This window comes from Centruroides sculpturatus, unplaced genomic scaffold, assembly GCF_000671375.1.
Source record: "Centruroides sculpturatus isolate CEXI.00-Female unplaced genomic scaffold, Cexi_2.0 scaffold903, whole genome shotgun sequence".
Lineage (NCBI taxonomy): Eukaryota > Metazoa > Arthropoda > Arachnida > Scorpiones > Buthidae > Centruroides > Centruroides sculpturatus.
In genome coordinates, this window is record NW_019385049.1 from 151985 (window position 1) to 177469 (window position 25485).

Genomic DNA, 25485 nt, shown 5'->3' on the forward strand with positions numbered 1-25485 from the left:
CTAGTAAGCTAAAAAAAATATCAGTTCAAAGAAACTAACATCCTTCCATTGCTTATGAACAAATTTTTAGTGTTGGACCGAATATTTGGCATTAATTGATATTCGGATATGTGCGGCCACAAAGTAAATGTTTGGTATTTGGCCAAATACTAAACATGCTTATTCTATATTCGGACCGAATACGTCCTCAAAATCGAACTGGTCAGCCAAATAATGCCATTTTAGTTTGGGGAGAGAAAGATATTTTCATTCCATTCATGTTTTAACATTTAAAATATTGCTGTTTATTCCTAAGAGGATCTTTTTTTTTTTTTACCGTGCCTGTCATGCATTAGGCCAGGTCACAATGGGACTAGCTGTTTGGCGATAAATGGGGCAGACGTATTTGAAACAGACTTCCCGTGAAAGTTCCCAGGATTTTTCCAGAGCAAATATAATGTGAATAAATGATCATGAGTAAATATTATTTGTTAATAAACACAATTCGAAAGTGATAAACTGAAGAAACATTAATGCTTCTGCATTTGTAGGATTTAAGTCATTTTGTTAGTCATCATAAATACTTCCGGCTTCTCCAAACACACTGTATGTTCACTTTATATATTACTTTGTGGGCTGCCAATAAACAATTTATTATTAAGAAATTATTTAATAAAAGTAAACAATTAAATCTTGCCATTGAAATCAATTTTTTTTTTTGGCAGTCTGCAAAGTAACATATCAAGTGAACGATGGTGTGTTTGGAGAAGCCGGAAGTATGGATCTCGGTGGCAAGATTTAATTGTTTACTTTTCATTACATAAAAAATAAAAATGTATGACTTATTATAAGAAATTATAATTTAGCTAAATGAAAAGAACAAATGTTGTATACTCAATCCCATGAAATTGTAAAGATAAACAAATTAAACAACAAATCAAAGATTTTACAGTTTTATAAAGGGTGGTAAGGATGGTTGGTCAATTAATATAAACATTTAAAGTGCATGTAAAAAGTCTAAGAAAGTTTATCTTGCATCTTCATACATTTTTAAAGTTTTATTCTCTCTCAACAAAAATTAGCTTCATTTTTACAAAATGTATGTTGGATGAATTGCAGCTGTATTAGCAACACAGCTGTATTAGGAAAACACAAAAATTTTCTTAAACTAATCCAAAAATTTTTGTGTTTTCCTAAAAAATTCCAAGATACCTTAATCATCTTGGATATCCATTGTATGTAGTGAATATTGTTATACTGTACAGACTTACGCTGAAGAGCAAATATTGGTCCCAAAATGCATTCGTATGAAATGTAGTAATACTGAGTTGGTATTAATAATACTCATATTACAACACTTACACTAGTTCTTAATAATTTATTTATTTTATCTTTTACTGTATATTTCATAAACTATTGCTTTAATCTGATTACAAGGCAAAATAGTTTGGCCTTAACTGGCAAACTGTTTATTAAATCTAACATTTTCACAGTTGTCTCGCTGGCCGACTTTGGGATATCGCAAGATGGAATAATGGAACATTACTTATAAACTGAATAACCATATTCAAATTTCAAAATTGGAACATTATAAAATGATGCTGTTATTTGAATGTTACTAAATATACAATAAGTATAATATATAACCGTATAAATGAATATAGATATAGAATATAAATTAGATCAAACTGTCAAAATAATCGGGGTCGCCGTAAGCAAGTGTGCACCGCACTCGGGTGCCGTGCTCAAGGAGGCACCGAAAGACATTCTTAATTAAATGTCCCATTTGAGTTATGAAATACCAAAAAAATGGAACAAAACATTACATTAAAAATAAAATTGCGAGGTCCAACAGTCTGTGTGTTAATGCTTGCATTAAATATTTATGTAGATTTTTAGTATTTTATGATCAAGCATGTGTCTCAATAGTGAGTTTCTCATCCAGCGTGGAATAAACTTGTATCAAGTAGTATATAACAATGTTGCCAGATGCTCATACCATCCAAATTTAATTCAAAGAGGTTTTGTATGGTAATTAAAAAAAAAAATTATGGAAAATTTGCAATAATCTGTAAAAGGGACAAAAAAATAAATAGAATTTGCATACAGGCTTGAGATTTCCTAGCAGGGGCATTGAAAATATACTATAAATGCAAATGCAGGAGACTGTACATTTATTGTATAGTACATCATATGCAGGAAACCCCTATCCACACCATCAATGCCAAACACAAGAAGTGTATCATGCTAAATATTTCCATGCTGCTGAAATGCAATTTGCATCCTTAAAAACAATAGAAGCATACCTTTGAGATACATTTTTTCCTAATACTAAAATACATGTATAATTTTATCTAAAAGTTAATCTGTCAAAATAATCAGAGTTGGCACATGCAGGCATGCAAAATATACTGTACACTAAGGTGCCGTCATCAAGGGAGCACCAAAAGACATTCTTAAGTGCCCTATTCAAGTTATGAAATGTCAAAATAGACTGAAAGAACATTTAATTTTAACATAAACAAACGTTTTTGGTTAAGTTAACAGACATCATCAGATTCTAAGTACAGGTTAAACTAGCCAAAAACATTAAAACAATGGACATTAAAGGTTTAGTTTCTAGAGTTATTTTCATTCGGTTATTTATGTTAGTTTATCTTAAAAATCTTACCAACAAAACTTTGATACTCACAATAAATTTTCCAGACTTAGAAGACCCATGCCTCGGAAATCGGTCTTCGGGTCGTCTCCTTGAAATCCTATATCGCCCCACTGTTTTGAAATCCTATTGACCAATGGATTATTTGGTTGCAATTCCGACCATAACTAAAAGAAAAAAATTTATATTTTGAAACATTCGGTGATTATAGTTATGTTATATTTTACCTTATATCATTATATTATTATTATTATACTTAATATACTGTACTAATTGTGCCAACAAATTATAACATTAACTTGAACCGTTTTCGGGTGCTACAACACATTGAAATAACACAAAATTCAATTAACGAATTGAGTGCTTTCATTAATCATTATTATTTTATATCATTGGGGTTAAAATTTTAGAATAACAAATCATTTTAAATTCGAATTTATGGAATGAAAAGCTTGCATTTTTGGAAAAAATCAGTATACATTTCCAGGATTTTCGAATTAGCACCCCTGACGGTGAAGGAAGTTCAAAAGCATTCGGGTTAAAATAAGCCTTCATCGGCAGTGCTTTATTTTCTCAAATGTTTTTGGCTGTTGGAGCAGCCACTGTCAGTATACGGAAGAAAGGAATGTAAAATATAATTTTTATCCTTACAATAGTTGCTTGAACAGCCAAAAATAAATAATACTGCCAGTGACGGCTTACCGTTATTTTGTTATTTGTACTAATGTGAATGAGTTCTCCAGTAAAGAGAGAGTTTTTTTTAATTTTAAAACTTGCATTAAAGTGTTGGTTACAAATTTAAACTCCTATGATAATTTCTGACTGAGAAAATTACATTTGAAAGTTATTAAAAGAAACAAAACTACAAATGTATTTTACAAAACTTATATGTTAGTTCGCTTTATCTGATTTAATTGATGATGATGTAAAGATGGATAATTATCTACTTGTGATTTCATGAAACTGTTTTGCATAAATTTTCATATAATATACAGGGTGCCGATGTACCTGGAAAGTCAGGGATATTCATTAATTTTCAGAAAAAGTCATGGAATGTCAGGGATTACGTTAAAAATTGTCAAAAAGTTGGGGAATTTGCTTCCTTGGCTGCCTTATTGACTTTTTGCTGACAATATGCTTGACTAAGTGTAGCTGTCTGTAGGCAGTAAGAAGTAATGTGGTGCAATACAACTTATGAAAACAAGTGCAGAATATTTTCAGGATTCAAAATTTCTCTCAAGCTTACACAAAATGATAAATAATTTAAATGGTATTACAGGTAACCCCCGTATAACACGGCACTTCTATAGCACGGATTCACTCTAACACAGTTCGAGAATTGGTACCACCCCCATATAACACGGTACTGTTATAGCACGGTTTCACTCTGACACGGTTCGAGAATTGGATAAAACCCTCCTACAATATGAAATGTAATAAATTTTTACATACTTAAGTAATAACAGTTCACAAAAATTATTATTTTCGTGAACTATTAGTACTTAAGTATGTAAATTTTCTTTTCTTGCCTTCTGTCCATACACATGGTCCTTCTAGAAACTTGTTTCAATGTTGCCAGATCTCGACGCTTCTGCTTCTGATGTTGCCAGATGTTTTTCCCTTATTTTATACTTGCTTTATTCTTCATAAGTGCTTAGCACCATATGAGGAAATTTATAAAGATCTTTTAACTAGAAGCAAGCAATCTAAAATTACATACATTTTGCAAAAGGTAAAGCATGGATCTGAAGATAATACAGAAAAATGCTCAGAGGATAAGGATAACTTCCCGTTTTGTTTTTGGCAAGTTATCCTCGGTTAATAGTGCTTTTTAGTGATAACGAAGAAAACATTATTTAATTTATATTAATATGTATCACTTAAATATCTTTATTAAAATTTTCTTATCTTAATTATGAAAATATAATAGCATGTTTTTTAATTTTTGGAACCTAACCCTCCTTTTCGTACTAGTTCTTTGTTTCGCATAACACATAACATGGCAATTTTTTGGAACATAACTACCGTGTTATATGGGGGTTACCTTTATTTATTGTAATGGTAAATTTCCTGAACTTTATAAAATAAAGTTATAAAGTTCAGGAAATTTATTAATTAAGAGAGAAATTTAATAAATACAGTAGAGTCTCGCACGTCCAAACTAATTGGGACCGTGCCCTGTTCGGATTAGCAGATTTTTGGATTAAGTTGAATAATAGAAATAATGAAGAAGCAAGCTATAAAACAGGTCAGGTTTATATAGATCCAACACCATCAATGACATCAGTGCCTGCCCTTTATTTCATCTGACCATACTCAATAGAAGGCCCAAACAGTTAACAAAAACAAGTTTTGTAATTTTGAAATGGCAACCTGCCTTCATTGCTTACCTTAAAATTATTTTAAATGTTAAAAACATTGTTTCTAATACACAGTCCAGGATTCCAATCAGGGTTGACTGATGCGACTGTATAACTTAGCACGCTTAATTGAGATGTTAAATGTACTCTTCGCGCTATACGTTATTTTAGTTTAGTTTAGTCTTTCTGCTACAATGGCCACAAGATGGAAACACACAATGTGTACGTTGAAAGAGTGCTGGATGTTTTGAAAAGGCTGGACAAGGATGAAAGTGCAACAAAATTGGCAGTAGAGTTTGGAGTGGGCAAGGCCACATAACCGACTGGAAAAAACTGTGCAAAGGTCGAGCAGTTCTGTTCCTATACTTCAGAAAAATCAGTTGAAAATCGACAAACAGCAAGTCCCTCAACGTCTGACAAGCTTGATGAAACCTTATTTACGTGGTTCACTCAGGAAAGAGAAAGAGGAACACTCTTGTTAGAGAAAACTTCCTAGCTGCTGACTGAAACATGTTCGGTTAGGTGGACTTTCAGACTAGCGGGACTCTACTATATATACTTTTGTACACGAATTATATAGAATTTGTTAATGAATAATAAAAAATAATCGTTTTCTTTTCTTTTTCCAAAGTCAGGTAGATTTACGTTTGTGGATTAATAAGAGAATTTTAATAAAATATTTTATTTATAATTTTAATAATTTGGCAATTATAAAAAATATATAACTGTTAATTAAAAAAAAAAAAAAACTAATTAAAGGATTGTAGAAGCAAAACATATGTGCATAGGAAGTCAAATGCTGTTTTATTCTGTGAATGTGCCATACTGTAAGGGACACAAGGGTCGGGGAATTTGTACAAAGTTGGTCAGGGAGTCATGGAAATTAAAACAAAAATTTGAGTAGGAACTCTGAATACATACAAATGATTCTATAAAATACCAAAAATTCGACTTTTTGTTTGTAAATATATTATCGCTATCCTAACCTTCAATAATTTTTCTTCATGTGAATTATCATCGGATGAATATGGTATTTTTCTCATGTTCTCCACTTCATAAATAAGTTGACGATATCCATAAATCTGTAATAGGCACGTACGGAGAGAACTAACGAAACTGGAAAAAATTTTTAAATTAATATCATTACTAAAAATTGCAGAATAAGGTAAATATTTTTAAAACATAGCTTACGGTCTATGTATATAAGTATTAATATTTTTAACTTCGCTAATTACGCCAACCACATAAACCACGGCATCTCTACTCGTCTGGCCCGTAAATCTTCCCGTCTCGGATAAATACGACAACTGACTGATCACATTTTTTATCGTGTGACTTCGAGACATCATTAGCGACCATTCTAAATGTCGAGATTTATAATTATTTAAATACGTAAATATAATTTAAAATATTTAAAATTAAACTTACCCACGTTACGGGTGCGCCTTGCACCCTTTTCGTCTCCGTAACATATTCTTTGTAATTCGCAAAGTTTAGTTGTCTTACGTAACAACCACTTAATTACTGGTCTTATACAAAAATATGTATAAGACAACAAAGTATTAAGCACCGAAAGCATTTCCCATGGACAGTTGTATTTAATTTCTATATTGAAGTTCTAGAATTAAAAAAAAACATTCTATTAATGATTGAAAAAAAATCAGATGCCATTATTTTATGTAAATTATTTTACTAACTAGTCTAAGCATCTAGAATTGCTTGAGTAAATGTAACAGAGATGGCAAAATGAAATAAATTTTATTATGGCTAGACAATGGCATGTAACATACAGGGTGTCTGATAAGTTACTATGCAGTGAGAAATTTGTAATGACGTTAAAGTTACTCATATGGCATTCATATAAGACCCATAAAATGTACTATACATTCCGCATTTCCACCTTGTGGCAGATGGCATTACTGCTTGCTTATGTTCAGTTTTTTGGACTACACTCTTTGAACGTCTTCTTTACCAATCACATAATTTCTCATAGAATCTGATCTGCTAGGTCTCCCGACCTCATTCCCCCAGAATTTAGGGTCTTTATGGGACATTTCTTGCATTTGCCGTAGGAGAAACTGAAATACTGTACCTAAAACTTCACTTTACTTAGATGTTTTCTGTTGTATGGCAGCTTTTCAGACGTGCAACGCAATCCTTCGTAGACATATCCAGTGATAACACTAAAAATCTTTTTGAATAGTTGCAATATATGTAAATGGTCTCCCATAGAAATTTTAAGGAAATAAACAGTAAACATCACATTGAAACAAATAACTTCTCTTTTTTTTGGCATTCTTACTTCTGCTTTCTCTCTTAAATCTTTATAATGCCTACTCATATTTTGTAAACAATGTTACCAGATTTGCGAAAAATCATTTACTCACTTAACTATTTTCTGAATCAACATGAAATTTCCTTTTATGTTTATTTTCAATTTTATGCACTGTAAAGTCTCAAATCGACTTAAAAAGTCCGTTGTGGAAGCTTTAATGTCGGTATTATAGATATAACAACAAACCTCAGCTAAATACAAATATAAAAACTCTCTCACCTTAAGTTACATTTAGTAGATTGCAAAATATTTACATTGANTTGTTTCCAACGATTTTTGTTCGAAAGATGAACGATTTTCCTCTCGTTTTACCTGCAAGATTGTTCTTTACCTGATTGTTGAAAGTAGAAAAACATCAAGAGCAATGTCCGATAGTCGCCAGCCATGCGGACGTCTGAATTACAAGAGAACCAAGAAGAGTGCTTATGAAGGAATTATATAGCCTATTCTATACGCTTCTAATGTTCGAAAACTATGCGAATAAACATTCATCTCGCGTCAAGATTGAGAAAAATAACAATAAATTCGTTACTTAATGAACGTTAAACGTGTTGCAACTTTCATTAATATCCCATCCGTCTCGTCCAGAACGGAATGCAGTGGATCGAATTGAAAATTGATTTTATTTCTTATTTAATTTTTGTGTAAAATACAAAAATATTAGTAATTTTAAGCAATGGAACGATGAAGAATGTCGCATTTTTGTTTTCTTTACACAATTCATATAACAATGTTACGTTTTCAAGATGCAAGATTCCTCAGCTTGGAATCGAGCCACGAGATTAGATATTGTGAGGAGAGAATTATGATTAGGAAATATAAGCTATATACTTATTATTAATGCATTAAATAAGAGAGGAAACTGATTTTAAAGATTTAAAAAATTCATTAATAAACATACATCTTCACGAATTCGGTAACCTATAAGTTTAAATATAAAAATACAACGTAAAGAAATATATTTCTATATTAATTATGCAAGACTATTTCAATGATTAGAAGTTTGTGATTAAACTTATTAATTTCTAATTAAAATTACTTATTTTATTATAAAAAAAAAGCAAAGGAAACTTAAGTGATGTATTCCCATTTCCAATTGATGTTTGCGACAATCGCTTTAGGAATCTAAATCGTTTTCTGATTTGAAGTGATTAGATTTCCTTGAAAATTTTCCTCGAATATCGTGGGATTCGAAATCACACATCTTTTAGACAAGTCGGAAATTTTATTTTCTTAAATTAAGTTAAAAGAAAAGAAGAAGAAAGAATTCTTTCCAATCGTCTTCTGGTATAGGATCATATTGCCTATCGATAGTTTAAAAATTCCATTGTTTTCAGAGGACTTAAAGAAAGAATTGTGATGTAAATATGACCGCGAATGAGATGTATTTTACAATTTTGCACCAAAATCGTTTGCAAGATCTCGAGCTTTTTGCTTGTAACTTACGGTGTAATATATAGCATGTGTTACTTCTTTTTATTGGTCGAAAATACGAAGAAACGACATTTCTACATTGAAATTTTGTGTCATATTTTGCATCGTCTACAGTGTAACCACACTTTATAAATTATTTACATTATACGTTATATATTTACAGTATATAGCCTATATACGTTATATATGTTATGCTTTCTCTAAATACGAGTCAGGAGTAGTTTATGAATTGAAGATATATATATACAAGTCTTGTGTTAAATTTAATATACTTCTCACTGTAATTTACGTGTTTTATTCAACATGTAGATAGTAATATATCTATATCATATGTTAAATAAAGATTACAATGGTATGTAAGTTGGGGTGAAAAGGATCACGTCATATTTTTAAGTTTTTATTTTTTGTGTTTTGTCCTCGATCCGTTGAAGTTTCTAGAAGTTAAGAAAAGAAATTAGTTGGAGAAACTCGCTTCGATTTCGTTGAAAAGATGTTTTGTGTGCAAAAGTGCGAGTGACAACACGTGAATACTCCCTAATTTATCATCGGTACAAGCAATAAACTGAAACATTACGCTTATGATTACAAATAAAGATACATGTCCGTTATTAAGCAAAAGTAGAGAGATTTTTGACGATTTTATGCTGTGGTAGACCTAATGTGACGGTACTCAACAACTAAAAATGCTTCTTTTTTTTACTGCATTGTGTACTGAGTTATACATAAGGTGAAATGGATCCGAATTTATGAAAATTTACCGACAGAAGAAACTACACGAACACGATAATAGAAATAATAACCATCTGTTATCATGTTCTTTACATTTTAGCTTGTCATTTTATACTATTAAATGCGTTATAACAATTTTTTTAAATTCACGAATATAGTTATTCTAATATGGTTTTAGTACAGCTGGATATAAGTGGCGGGTCTCAAATCATACCCATTATGAGCAAAACTTAACCCACAATGAGAACTGCCAGGTAGCCAGTAGGGGTAACTAAACAGGAACCTGGAGTCTTGGATCTCCAGAAGACTAAATGACTCCAAATCCGAAATAATAAAACCAAAGTGAAATTCTTTGGGACCAATCCAGAGGAACCAGAACCGTTTGACCCGCTTAGTTACGCAATGGTGGTAAGAAACGGCTTTTACTTTCATCTTTGTCCCTTTCTGTCTTGAGGGCACTAAGAGGGCCTCTTTTCTATACCCATTGTATAACAAATGTTCATGAATTGTTCTATTTTAAATTATTTTAATGTAGTGAGTTTATTTTGATCTGTTTGTGTTTAATTAGTTCGATTACCATAACTGAAAAGCACGTGACTTCACCCCAATGTAGGGGTGAAATGGATCGTTTGACATATATATTTTGAAACCTCAATATCGTCACTCGTAATAAACGTAGATGTTTAAGAATTATGCTCTTTCAATCATTAGTTGTGTTACTTGTTTTACAGTGCAGTTAATTTAATTTTCTCTGTTATAGTTTTTTTTATAATAAGCGATTTTGCTGAAACCGATCCTGTTCACTCCCACTTACTATATCCATCCTTATTTATTCATCTAATCTATAAAGCACATAATGTGACTCTAGAAGAGGAGGTTTGTTCACTGTAATCTATAAATGCATACCACGCTTCGGTAGGGGAGGATTTGCTCATCTAAATACATACAGTTCTCTAGACGAGAGAGTTTGTATAATCTAATCTATAAGTGCATACTGTATTTTACTGTAATTCTAGAAGAAAGAGACGATCGTCTACATTCTAGAGTACATACTGAGTTTCTAGAGAAGAGGATTTGTTTATCTAATTTATATTGTGCTTCTAGGAAGTTTAATCTAATCTATAAACGCATACTGTGTTTATGCAAAGGAGAGTTTGTTATCTAATCTACGAATTGCATACAAAGAGTTTCCTAAAGGGGCACACCATTTACAACTTTTGCATGTATTTTAATAGGAAATAAGTTCAAATCGTTGAATTCGAACCTCACATGGGAGTCTTCCATCTAAAAACTGATTTCTGAATAGATGAGCGATCCAATTAATGTAATTTATATATTTAAAAAAAAAAAAAGTAAAAACTATCGATAAAATTTTAACATATAAACAAACAATAATCGGAAATTGTAATTAACACTAGATAATTACAATTCGATTGCACACAATAAACATATTTTGCTTTCATACATTATTTATAAACGGGATACAACTATTGTACTCTGCTTTTGTAACTGGAAATCGTTGCAACATCCGATTTGAGAAATGCGAAAAGGTTTATGGGTTAAGTGATAACAATATTACTACTTACTCATAAGTCTGTATAATGATTATCACCTTGGTTATGAACGGACAACTTAGAAATATTCTTCAATTAATGATAAACCTTCCTTTCTACAAGTACTGTAATTACAGCATTCGCTATAATTACTTTAACGAAACGAATAAAAGAAAAAAAAATTGTTCAGAAAATAATAATAATACCGTAAATTTATAATTAAATGAAAGTACTCATCTGTTTTATGAATAGATTGATTTATGTATCCTGCCATATTCATCTTTATACTTTTCCCCCGACGCGTAAAGAGGTAAAATCTTATAAAAATCGCTATAAAATATTATTATTTTTTAAAAAACAAAATGAAAAACTCGATGATCGAGCGACTGCACGTTTAAAATTCACGTATATGTGAATAAATTCGAAAACAAGTGGTATTTTACAAGAGGAAAACGTTTTGTGGCACACGTTACGAAAGACAGGTTCATTTCCTTATCAGGGAAGAATTTTCTCGGGTGAGGGAAGTGATTTGATTCCCTACCAAGAAATCATTACTTCCCGGTCATTTGATTTTGTCCCGCACACGCGGATACTCAACTCACCCCCCGTTTGACTGTGGACTTGCACTACTGACTCACTAAACGACTTAGTTCTATGCACGATACAGAAAGGTGCCGAAGTCCACAAAGGATTTCTCTCTTTTTTTCTTCTCTCTCTGGCTAATTTTTTTTATCACGAGAATATACAATATAATAAAAGCAGTAACATTTTATTATTTAAATTTATGTTTAAAATAAAAAAAAAATTCTTAAATTTCTGCAACTCCGATAGCCTTTACTTCACGAGTGAATGACTAAAATTCCAGATTTTCTGGTCTTTTTTTTTGTGTGTGTGTGTGTTTTATTCTTTCAACAGTAGCCGTTCGTTATATCTGCAATTTATCACTCGAATGTTTTATTTTGCCACTTTCGACTTACACGTGGCAATTCTTGATTATTCGCTTGATTTTTCTTCTGGAAACAATACACAAAAGGGTGTAGCGATAAAACATTAGATTACAGTACATATCAATAATATCTACTGAATAAATTCGTTCTGGAATAAAATATTTATGATAAAAATAAGAAATGTTTTTATAAAACGTAATTTTCCGAATAAGAATTTCAATAAGGGATTTGATATTACCCAATACTTGCTGATAGAAGATTAAAAATTTCACTCGATTAACAACTAAATTAAACTATATTAACAGTATATTTACTGGCTACAATAAGCAAAATTGACAATTTAAAACTACCTCCGAATACAGTAAAATTTCTAAATCGTGTTTAACCATTACCAGGAAAATAGCGTTATGGAGGAAGAATCTTTCCTGTGTTTGATGTGCGATGAAAGCTTCTGTAAAAAAAAAAAAAAAAAAAAAAAAACGGATACAAAATTCTGTCTGTGTTTCGGCTTTCGTTTCGGGACGGCTGTATGTCTGAACGGAAAAAGCGGGAGACCACCCCGAGATCGAATCCGAACGGGTCGAAATTTTCCGTCACAACGAGGGGGCGTCCTGATAAAAAGACGATCCCATTTGGGCCCACTCGAATCCATAATGGACTCGATAAAAAGCTGGTTTTAGTGCCCACGGGGTGGAGAGACTTTAAAAGAAATGGTGGCATGGTGGACCATTTTGAAATTTGACGCGATTACTTCAATATATAAGACGTCGATGGTATTAAGTTCTGGAGATTATAAGTCGAGGAGAGACGAAGAGGGCACAATGCGGATTCTTGTCATTGGATTCTCGCTTGCTGTTATTATTCATTGTATTAAGAAATCCATCGATATACTGTACTTTTGATTTTTATTTCTATCCATGGTTTATGAAGTTCTTGCGCGTTTTGCTCCGTGAAGCTCCTTTTGCCTCCCTCCTGGTATCTCCCATTTTAAATGCAAAATGAAATATTACTATAAAAATTGAATTATTTTTATCTTGAGTAGCAAACTACCATTTTACTAATAAACTCTATTAAAGGAAGTAGACCTAAATGATAAAGTAGTGAAAAAGAAAAAAAAAATCCAGCAACGAGTTGCTTAACTTTTCCGGCGACATTTAAAACCAACGACATATAACTAGTAGATTGAACCAAGCCGCCATCTGTGATTCGGAGAAAAAGCCAATAGGCTAGAGTTTCCATATTAATAAGAAAGAAAGAAGAAGAAGAAGAAAAGCCGCCATCTTTGGAGCGAATCGAACGTACTGTACAATACTTCCGCCATGACATTTTAAGGCAGAAATTTGTGAACTGCAAGAAATACCTAATACAGACGCGATTGTTCGTCACAAATACACAATTTTATATGAGTGTATTCTAGGGTTTCTCAAACGGGATCCCGGTTGTTTTTTTAACCCGGGAAATCCCACAAATTTCTTAAAAATTCACGCTTTTCTTATTTTGTGTTAAGGTTAAGGAAATTTTGCAAATAGAAAGTACAGTCGACCCCCCCTATAACACTGTTAATAATTCCGTTTTATATGAATTCCATGTTGTACGAGTCACTTAGATTTTACAAATACTGTACCTGAGCCATTCACAGCCCGGCACACGTTATAGTTAAAAGGATGACTTGATTACGTTTTCGATTTTTATCTTAAAATTATTATTTCAGAAATGACATTCAAATTAATCGCGAAACAGATAATGCACGTATAATAATGGTGGGGGTAACAAAGAACAAAGTACGTATAAAGTACACACATTTAATGCTCAACTTACTTTGACAATATTTCTTGTACGAAGAGGATTCAAAAACTGAAACAAGTTCCTAAAGATTTCGAAAAACCGAAACCGAAACCAAAACCGCACCCGACTTTCGCTGTAATGTCCGGTGATGCGTAACACCTCCCCTCTTCGGACGTTCAACAAAACTACACTCTCCTCTAACCTTTTATCACTTTACGAATGATAGATACCATAAGTAGAAATGAAAATGATGGAAATTTTGTAATCTATACTAATATAATAAAGAGGTAATGTTTGTATGTAAGTTTGGATGCAGCAGGTAATCTCCAAAACTACTCATCCTATTTCAAAAATTCTTTTACCAATATTTAGAATGGAACTTCAGGGTGGACATAGGCTGTATATTATTCCGTTAAACATGGGAGATGGACAGTTCTTTACGGTAAGCCTTACGGGGAAGGCTTACTGTAAAGAACTCTGCTTCTATTTATACTATTTTAGATGCGGTTTTTTGCATTTTTGATTGCATTTTAATAGAGTACGTCAACAGAATGTACACAAAGAAGGGATTTTTCGATATTCCCCCCGGGGAGAGAGACAGGATTAAGGCTTACTGTGAATAACTTCACTTCTATTATACTATTTTAGATGCGGGTTTTTGCATTTTTGATCGCGTTTTAATAGGGTACGTCAAGAGAATGTACACTAAGAAGAAATTTTTCGAAAAATTTTCTCCTAGGGAGGAAGTGTTATACATTTATAATAGATACATTTTGAGCCACAACAAGGCGTGGCGGGGTCTGCTAGTNTTGGTCAGGGAGTCACGGAAATTAAAACAAAAATTTGAGTAGGAACTCTGAATATATACAAATGATTCTATAAAATACTAAAAATTCAACTTTTTGTTTGTAAATATATTATCGCTATCCTAACCTTCAATAATTTTTCTTCATGTGAATTATCATCGGATGAATATGGTATTTTTCTCATGTTCTCCACTTCATAAATAAGTTGACGATATCCATAAATCTGTAATAGGCACGTACGGAGAGAACTAACGAAACTGGAAAAAATTTTTAAATTAATATCATTACTAAAAATTGCAGAATAAGGTAAATATTTTTAAAACATAGCTTACGGTCTATGTATATAAGTATTAATATTTTTAACTTCGCTAATTACGCCAACCACATAAACCACGGCATCTCTACTCGTCTGGCCCGTAAATCTTCCCGTCTCGGATAAATACGACAACTGACTGATCACATTTTTTATCGTGTGACTTCGAGACATCATTAGCGACCATTCTAAATGTCGAGATTTATAATTATTTAAATACGTAAATATAATTAAAAATATTTAAAATTAAACTTACCCACGTTACGGGTGCGCCTTGCACCCTTTTCGTCTCCGTAACATATTCTTTGTAATTCGCAAAGTTTAGTTGTCTTACGTAACAACCACTTAATTACTGGTCTTATACAAAAATATGTATAAGACAACAAAGTATTAAGCACCGAAAGCATTTCCCATGGACAGTTGTATTTAATTTCTATATTGAAGTTCTAGAATTAAAAAAAAACATTCTATTAATGATTGAAAAAAAATCAGATGCCATTATTTTATGTAAATTATTTTACTAACTAGTCTAAGCATCTAGAATTGCTTGAGTAAATGTAACAGAGATGGCAAAATGAAATAAATTTTATTATGGCTAGACAATGGCATGTAACATACAGGGTGTCTGATAAGTTACTATGCAGTGAGAAATTTGTAATGACGTTAAAGTTACTCATATGGCATTCATATAAGACCCATAAAATGTACTATACATTCCGCATTTCCACCTTGTGGCAGATGGCATTACTGCTTGCTTATGTTCAGTTTTTTGGACTACACTCTTTGAACGTCTTCTTTACCAATCACATAATTTCTCATAGAATCTGATCTGCTAGGTCTCCCGACCTCATTCCCCCAGAATTTAGGGTCTTTATGGGACATTTCTTGCATTTGCCGTAGGAGAAACTGAAATACTGTACCTAAAACTTCACTTTACTTAGATGTTTTCTGTTGTATGGCAGCTTTTCAGACGTGCAACGCAATCCTTCGTAGACATATCCAGTGATAACACTAAAAATCTTTTTGAATAGTTGCAATATATGTAAATGGTCTCCCATAGAAATTTTAAGGAAATAAACAGTAAACATCACATTGAAACAAATAACTTCTCTTTTTTTTGGCATTCTTACTTCTGCTTTCTCTCTTAAATCTTTATAATGCCTACTCATATTTTGTAAACAATGTTACCAGATTTGCGAAAAATCATTTACTCACTTAACTATTTTCTGAATCAACATGAAATTTCCTTTTATGTTTATTTTCAATTTTATGCACTGTAAAGTCTCAAATCGACTTAAAAAGTCCGTTGTGGAAGCTTTAATGTCGGTATTATAGATATAACAACAAACCTCAGCTAAATACAAATATAAAAACTCTCTCACCTTAAGTTACATTTAGTAGATTGCAAAATATTAACATTGACAAACAGACTTACGACAAGCAGAATTAATTACAGTAACAGACAGAATGAAACATCTCAGGATATTGGAAACACTAGAAATCTTTAAAGCAGGAAAGTGGAGAATACCTAAGGCAATGTACAGTACAAATTGGTCGGCACTTAGCAATGGCTGCCTACTGAATGCTTTCAATATGCCATTTAGTAATAAAATATTTTAATTTGCATAAATTTGAGCCTTTATTCCAGATGTTTTGAATAAAAATCATTTGTTTTAATGTAATTTTATCTTTACAAGCGTAAAGATAAAATTACATCAATTGCTCTATGGCAAACCCCATAAACTTTGACCTATCGACCAGAAGATTTTGCGAGCACCTCACTAATAACGAGAGAGGCTTAAGTTTGAAATTTGATCTTTATAGAGTTTTTTTCTAGGAGTGTCTACAGTGCTATGAAGAAAGAGAAGAAAATACAGTTATTTGGCGACTTTGCAATTTTCAATTGCTTACATTTTGGCAACCGCTTTATAGAAAAATTTGAAATTTTGCACACTACTTACGAAAACAATTATCTTTCAAATGAGATATTCAAAATTATTATAGACATTTTGGTACGGAAAAAAGACCCCCGAAAATCGGCAACTCCGATCCTCGTACACACAGTCATTTGGTGACTTTTTTACTTGGCATGGAGTCATTGCTGTGACTCTTGATAAAGAAGAAAAGCAAATTTCTCAAGCTGGCAGGCCTTACAAGATACATCATTACAAAAGACATAATTATTACCTATTACATAATTTACAAGTGGAAACACCCCAATGGTCAGTTTGATCCAATACAAGTATTATTAAAAGATCCTTCTTTTGTCATCCCTGAGGTGTTGTGTGCCACCCAGTTTAGTGGGTTCAGCCTTAAGGTTACTATCAATACCCTCGATAAGTCACTTAGAAAACCAATGTGAGCATGCTTTTCTTAATATGGTCAATCTCAACACATGCATCCACTTTACAGATGCAGTGGATATGCGTCCTCCTAATGAGTGAAAACGACAGTTTTATAGCAGTATGGGTCATGAGTCTGCGGATATTTAAATGGGTTTTGGACTATCATCTTTAAAATGGATAAGCAGATATAAGAAATGCACCTCCCTGTCTCCTGTTTGATCTACCTGTAGTGTGAATCTGTGGATTATCATTCATGTGTTGTATGAATGCCTCAAGATGTGATTTATTCTTCCAGATAATGAGGATGTCATTGATGCATCTTTTATAAAGTGTGGTGTTTGGAAGGTAAAAAAAATTGACATCATGTTCAAGCAGGCATATAGTGAACTCACAAAAGTCACTTGAGATGAGGCTCCCATAGGAACTCTCTATGTTGTAAGAAAATGTTGGAACCAAATCGGAAGAAGGATGAGTAACAGAGGAGGTGAATGAGCTCAAGCACTTGTGTATGGGGGTGTGTGGTTATCTACTACTTTGAGTAAAAGTTTCTCAGAGCACATAAACAAGGTTGTAGCTTGATCGATGGGTCTTAGATTTTAAATCACAATGATTTAAAATCTAAGACCATGAGATACACCCCCATTAGAACATAGTCAGAGTAGTTGTACAAGCTCTTGAGAATTATCAATGGTTAAGTATAGGCTGTCCCAAATTAACTTGAGATTTCCCAGCTGGCTACAGCAAAAACTATTCATCAGAGTCATAAAAGTTTGGGAATGCTTTAATGAGATAATGGGAATTTTTTCTAGAGTAAAATAAGTTAATTCCAAAAACTACTACTAGAAGATGTATTACAGCTTTATACAGAACATAACAATGAGCTACACAAGTTATCTGTCTGGGATATTAAGTTATCGACCTTCTTCTCTGAGATATGAGTAGGCAATCTAGTCTTATCGACAATTGATCTAAGTTGTTGCCATCTTGCACGTTTTAGCAAAGCCAAAGATCCTGGGAACATTTAGAGAGTTATCACCACCCTCTCAAGTATCTTGGCAAGTTTTAATTAGTAAAAATCTAGTAACTCTAGCTTGTACAGAGTTGACATAGCCTCTTCAAATTATTCACACTCAGTTTTGGAAATATATAGATTTAGAATAGTTTCATATGTTTCCCTTTCATATGTACTATACAATGGATTTGCTTTTGTCAGAATGGAATGAGACATATTACTTCTTAAGTTATACCATAGAGCCTGGTTGATCTTATCCATGTGGTATTTAATTCTGATGACTGTTTCCATCAGAAGAACTATTTTTGTGTGTCCATCAAGCTATGCAAGATATTTTTGAGATTTAGCATAATGTATTCAATGTACGGCAGCTCCACGCTGTTTCAGCAGCTGGGAATTAGCTTGTCTGATAATGCCCATTCAACACGGGTCAAAATATTTACATGTATTAAAAAATAGCTGGATTATAGATTTTTAGTGTTTTTAATACTGGTTCTCTAATTCAAACTTCCATTAATAAGAATGGGTGAGGGGTGTGTCTTCCCATACCACTGTTAAATGCTGATGGTTTGCCTCTCAGGGCATTGGTTTGTAATAATCCATTGGAATTTCTTCTTATAGTTACTGTATAAATTTCATGACGATCTCTGTTGTATGACTACAACCATACTATTGGCAATCTATGATATTTTACAATCATTTTGAAGGTAATTGTCTCAAAGCAATTTTTAACACATGACTTGCCATTTTGTCATAATTTGTTTACTTCGTCCATTGTTCAAAGATTCCATTTCATTATTATGTCCTGAGGAAGGACTTTGGAGTGGGTCAAAACTATTCAAAAAGTGATATTTGTTCCTACTAGACTAACTCTAACAAGTAAGATTTATGAATTTTATATTTTGTATTACTAATAATGTTTCAAACATTAATAATTTCTGTTTTAATGCAGTTAAAATATACAAACTTTGGACTTGGACTTATCAAGTTTCACAAATTAAATATCAAGTCCAAGTAAAAGTGAAAAGACTGAACAAGAACTCAGAACCAAAAAATCCTAGGTGAACCTTTAAGACTCACTACATGGGTGAACAAATCTTGGAAATATCTTGTTCTGGATCCATGTGGATCACTTTTTGATGGATCCATGCTAGCGGTACTGGTGGACTATTTTTAAAATGGACTGAGGCACCTGTCACACTATTTTTCTGTAATAAAGTGGTTACACTTTACATCCTCCACTCACGATTATCCATCTGCTATTACTTGTGATAATGGAAGACAATTTAAATCATCAGAGTCTCAAGAAGCAATGGCTTATTTAAACAAAGATACAGTATATATTGCCCTATTGATCCCAAGCAAATGGTCAAGTGGAAAGACTCAAGTTTTCTTAAAAGCTTTCCGAACGGCCAAAATAGAGTGAGTTTGAAGGATGCTCTACTCACTTTTCTGTGAACCTACAAAGCAACCCCATATTCCACTACTAAGATATCTCCATAGAGCTAGTATTTGGTCGAACAATCAGAACAACATTATCGAAGAGATAATTCTACATCTGTGTGTTCAGACAGATTGGTTAAAAACAACATCCTGAAAAGCAATGAAATGAATGCAAATATGAAAATTTTAATTGAAAGCCCAACTCCAGCTTGCTGAAAACAATAGATAGTGCTAAGACAGAATTGAAGGAATAAGCTGACAACAAATTATGAGGCCAAATTATGAGATCCTACAAAATCATGAAGTGTGGTAACCAACTAATTATATGGCATCTAAATGGAAAAATTCTAAAAAGGAATGCAAATTCCTTTTAAGAATTTTTCCATTTAGATGCCATATAATTAGTCAAAAGGATTTCACCTAGAATAGGTAATTGATATTAACCAAAAGAGAAAGAGAAAATAGAGAATTCATGTGGAAGTTTTGGTCTGAAAAAAAAAGGATCCCCACATAAGGAAAACAACCAAGACATCACTGTTCAGTGGAACCTCGCTTAACGAGTATTTTGCATAACGAGCAAAACAATTGTAAAAAAATAACTCGCTTAACGAGCGACAAGAAGAGGGGAAGTCCCGGATTGTGCATATGCTCCATCAGTCTGTGTTTAGCACTTGTTCCTCTAGCATCTTAGTGTTGCTTGCGATCACACATTTTTCCAAACTTGTGTTCACACATATTACATATAAACATCAACAACCATAGTCCATTATATAATAAACATGCCAAATGATATGCCAAATTCTTGGGCTACGTGAACCAAGCATTTGGCTACATAGCCCAAGAATTTGTCATATTGTTTGGTGTGTTTATCAGACATATTATCTGTAATTTTTTTTGTTTTCTGCAAACCAAATTTGCATTCAGGTTGGTTCATTCTGTGCTAAAAGAAATGACGCTCCTTAACAATGTATATTGTATAATTTTCTTCAAATAAACGTTATACATAAAATATTTGAGTATTTTTTTCGGCGTGGAATGCATTATCATATTTTACATTAATTTATATGGGAAAAATTGTTTTGCTTAACGAGTGTTTTGCATTATGAGTAAGATTCTGGAACGAATTATGCTCGTTAAGCGAGGTTCCACTGTATAATGTTTCTGATCATCAGAAAGATTTAGACTATAATACAAAACCAGAAACCAACATTTTTATAATATTAATTGTCAAATTTTTAATTTCAATTTATATTCAATAATCAGCTAATATCTGTATAAAAAATTAGGACTGAAGAGGGATCATTAAGACCCAAAATGCATATCCACATCCAGTAATAAAGTCTATATCAATAAAAGTTCCTTGTGTGATGAAGTTACTAAAAAAAGCCAAATATTTTAGGCTTAAAAAAATCCACAATACAATTTGTAATACTCTTCTATGTATAAGAGTTTAGCCATGTATTGTATGTATTTTGTAAACCCAGCCTGATACATTTCTGTTGGAAATAGTTCATTTCTAGTAGAGAGGGATGTAATGGATGAAGCTAGTTAGGATCCAAGGGAAAGATCCAAAGAGGACCAGAATGGATTTTGTAAGTAAACAAAGGATTGTGATGAGACAAGGACCAGTTCTTGTAGGGTGTTTGAATAGTAAAATTGTGTTATGTTATGGTGCCTATGTTATTTCATAGTCACGTTTCAATTATTTGTGAGAAGCTACCCTAAAAATAAAACACCACAAGGACAAATGGTTGATGCAGAGACATATATGTATATAAATTACTGCATTATTTTTTTAAAGAAAAGTTCATTTGTTTAGTAGCACTTTTTCTTTTCAAACTGAATAATAAACTTTTGAGATTCATGATGTTTGCTTTATCACTTTCAGTGATATACAAAGACTTTCTCACAAACTTGAGCACAAGAAAGTGCTTTAGTAAAACTCAGCCTGGTTTGTGCTCATCTTCATCATTCTTCATCACCACCCCTTCCTTTCTAATTTGTTATCTGGTAGGTAAGATGCATGCAGGATCGTACAAATAATTGTGCAGAGTCCGCACTGCTACTTCCTATACCATGTTCCAAAAACAACACCTATTATTACTACCAATGTATAGTATCATTTGCAAATGCACAAGGATCCTAAAAACTGAATGATGTTTCAGGAAAATTTGGATGCAGAACAATATCCTATACCAGGGATGGCAAACCTTTTTGATCCCACATGCCATATAGTAAGCATACTTAGCTTTAAACATGTTTATGCGTGCCAACATTTTTGACTTCGAATAACAATATTTAAAGAAATTAAACAAATATGCTTTAATTACAATAAATATAAAAAAGCTGATTGGATAAAAGAATGATCTGATGATAAACCAAAAGAACAATTGAATAAGACAGATGATAAATCAAAATCATATGATACGTTGCATGTCAGATGACTTCTCCTTAAGTGCCATAGGTTTGCCACCCATCCTATACTTATTACAGTTGGTAAGAGGGGGGTGAGGCCTTACTCGGAGGTATAGCCCTAGAAGGAGAAAGGAAGGAAGGAGGGGTCAAGGACATGGGATAAGGAGAAAAGGGAGAATTAGGGAATAGTAATAGAAGGGGAAAGAGGAAGAATGGCATCAGCTGGGATTCATTTATTAAAACATAGAATTACATAATTGCAATTTATAATGTTTGTACATAACGACTAATAGATGATACACCTGAACGATAATTGGCGCCGTGCTATACTTATTACAAAGAAATAATCATTAAAAGTAATATTTTTAATCAACTATTTAGCTGATTAAAATATTTACATAAGCTCTTGTTAATTCTTTACTACAGTGTAATATAAAGCTATAAGTATTCTTTAAAAAATTCTTACAGAAACATCATTGGTTGTACAAAAAGCAGAATTATAGAAACAAAAGTTTTGCAAAATTATTAGAAACTGAATTATTTTTCATCACAATCCGTTAGAAATAAGTTTAGCCTATTCTCTTTCGTTAATAGTTTATTTCCTTGTTGATTAACAGTTGTCCCAGCTTTACAAGTGTTTCTCGGCAAGGTCTCAATGTGTTTTGTACGAATAAACATTATTATATAGAATGGGGCTTCTTAAACTTTTTCCATTCATGACCCTCATTATATACACATATAAAATAGTATACAAACAATATCGCTTACTGATAATAAATCATAAAACAATTCTTTGATATACATGTTAATTTTACCATTTATTAAAGACAAAAGCAAATTTGTATACTAATGAGATGGACGTGCTTGTTTCAGTATACAAAATAATTAAATCTTGGCCAAATATTTGGTACTGTGGGAATGTGGGGCATTCTTCAATGTTTTCAAAGTTAACTGACATTTTGATTTTATAATTGTCAGTGCTGAAAATGACACTTCACGTAAATATGCAGTATAAAATTTTATTGTTTCAAATTTTTTACAATTCCCTACGTTCAATTATGTGACTGCACATTTTCCTATTTTATTACCATATACGTAGGTAGAATTCTACATTACTCCAACTAGCCAATTTTAGTCCCTTCAAATTTAAAATTTAGAGGTTTTTAGAGCCACTTTTTCTGTTTGGGAAAGAGGTGGAAATCGCTAGGTGCTAAATCGGGGCTATACGCTGGATGTTTAAAGGTGGTAAAGACTTCCACGTTTCAGACTTCCACCCAGCTTGGAACTCTTTAATGCCTGAAGACTTCCACCTCTTTCCCGAACTGAATACGTGGCTAATATGGCAGAGTTTTGAGACTAATGACGATCTTCAAAACAACACTGTTAAGGCCATCTAAATTCGCTGGCGGCAACATTCTATGACAAGAGGATGGAAAAGCTCATCCACAATATGACAAATACTTCAATTTCTGTGGTGTTTATGTCAAAAAGTAATCATGTTTGTACCTAACTTTTGATAATAAATTCATTTCGTTATTTACACGTGTCTTTTTTTTATGGACCATCGAAAGTTGGAAAAAAAAAACAGCCCACGTAGAATTGTATTTGTAACATTGTAAGCAAAAAGTGGTTTGGCCATGACAGACTGCTGCTTCCTAACACCTTTATATATACAGTATATATATCATCTATCAAGGAGTGTCACCCGTCAAAGGATCGAGCCGATTTTCTGCTCCAATTAGGGACACCCAATGGTTCCGGTAAGGCATCGATCCTTCCCTTTGCTAATCGAACGGACCGGAAAGTATTGCCACGTTTTATTTCGCCACCGCGTGCATATATGTGCAGTGAATTAAGACCCTCCGGGGACTCCAGATACATGACTTATTAATAATTAGTATTAGATTACCCAAATATATAGTGAAAAACACGCCAATACTTCCCAGTCCGTGTGAATATCAAAGGTAGGGATCAATACCTTACTGGAACCGCTAGGTGTCGTATTCTTAATCTGGAGCAGAAAATCGGCTCGACCCTTTAATTACAGAAGGAACACNGCAATTTGCATCCTTAAAAACAATAGAAGCATACCTTTGAGATACATTTTTTCCTAATACTAAAATACATGTATAATTTTATCTAAAAGTTAATCTGTCAAAATAATCAGAGTTGGCACATGCAGGCATGCAAAATATACTGTACACTAAGGTGCCGTCATCAAGGGAACACCAAAAGACATTCTTAATTAAGTGCCCTATTCAAGTTATGAAATGTTAAAACAGACTGAAAGAACATTTAATTTTAGCATTTTTAGCATTAATGTTAGCATGTTTTTGGCTAATAGACATTATCAGATTCTAAGTACAGGTTAAACTAGCCAAAAACATTAAAACAATGGACATTAAAGGTTTAGTTTCTAGAGTTATTTTCGTTTCATTATTATTTATGTTAGTTTATCTTAAAAATCTTACCAACAAAACTTTGATACTCACAATAAATTTTCCAGACTTAGATAGTCATCATAAATACTTCCGGCTTCTCCAAACACACTGTATGTTCACTTTATATATTACTTTGTGGGCTGCCAATAAACAATTTATTATTAAGAAATTATTTAATAAAAGTAAACAATTAAATCTTGCCATTGAAATCAATTTTTTTTTTTGGNTCATTATTATTTATGTTAGTTTATCTTAAAAATCTTACCAACAAAACTTTGATACTCACAATAAATTTTCCAGACTTAGAAGACCCATGCCTCGGAAATCGGTCTTCGGGTCGTCTCCTTGAAATCCTATATCGCCCCACTGTTTTGAAATCCTATTGACCAATGGATTATTTGGTTGCAATTCCGACCATAACTAAAAGAAAAAAATTTATATTTTGAAACATTCGGTGATTATAGTTATGTTATATTTTACCTTATATCATTATATTATTATTATTATACTTAATATACTGTACTAATTGTGCCAACAAATTATAACATTAACTTGAACCATTTTCGGGTGCTACAACACATTGAAATAACACAAAATTCAATTAACGAATTGAGTGCTTTCATTAATCATTATTATTTTATATCATTGGGGTTAAAATTTTAGAATAACAAATCATTTTAAATTCGAATTTATGGAATGAAAAGCTTGCATTTTTGGAAAAAATCAGTATACATTTCCAGGATTTTCGAATTAGCACCCCTGACGGTGAAGGAAGTTCAAAAGCATTCGGGTTAAAATAAGCCTTCATCGGCAGTGCTTTATTTTCTCAAATGTTTTTGGCTGTTGGAGCAGCCACTGTCAGTATACGGAAGAAAGGAATGTAAAATATAATTTTTATCCTTACAATAGTTGCTTGAACAGCCAAAAAT

The 25485-nt window shown here is 32.5% G+C and overlaps 1 protein-coding gene across 1 annotated transcript in view; it reads right to left on the reverse strand.

Moving 5' to 3' along the window:
- Positions 1-25485, reverse strand: part of LOC111633913 (ELMO domain-containing protein 1-like) — a 32327-nt gene that overhangs the window by 2459 nt on the left and 4383 nt on the right. The window contains exons 2-9 of the mRNA XM_023378569.1: positions 15157-15346; positions 14920-15088; positions 14681-14844; positions 13815-13978; positions 6427-6616; positions 6190-6358; positions 5985-6114; positions 2672-2805 (exon numbers count right to left, since the gene is read on the reverse strand). Coding sequence (XP_023234337.1) covers positions 2672-2805; positions 5985-6114; positions 6190-6358; positions 6427-6616; positions 13815-13978; positions 14681-14844; positions 14920-15088; positions 15157-15307 — 1271 coding nt within the window. The 5' untranslated portion in view covers positions 15308-15346. The remainder of the gene's footprint in view (positions 1-2671; positions 2806-5984; positions 6115-6189; positions 6359-6426; positions 6617-13814; positions 13979-14680; positions 14845-14919; positions 15089-15156; positions 15347-25485) is intronic.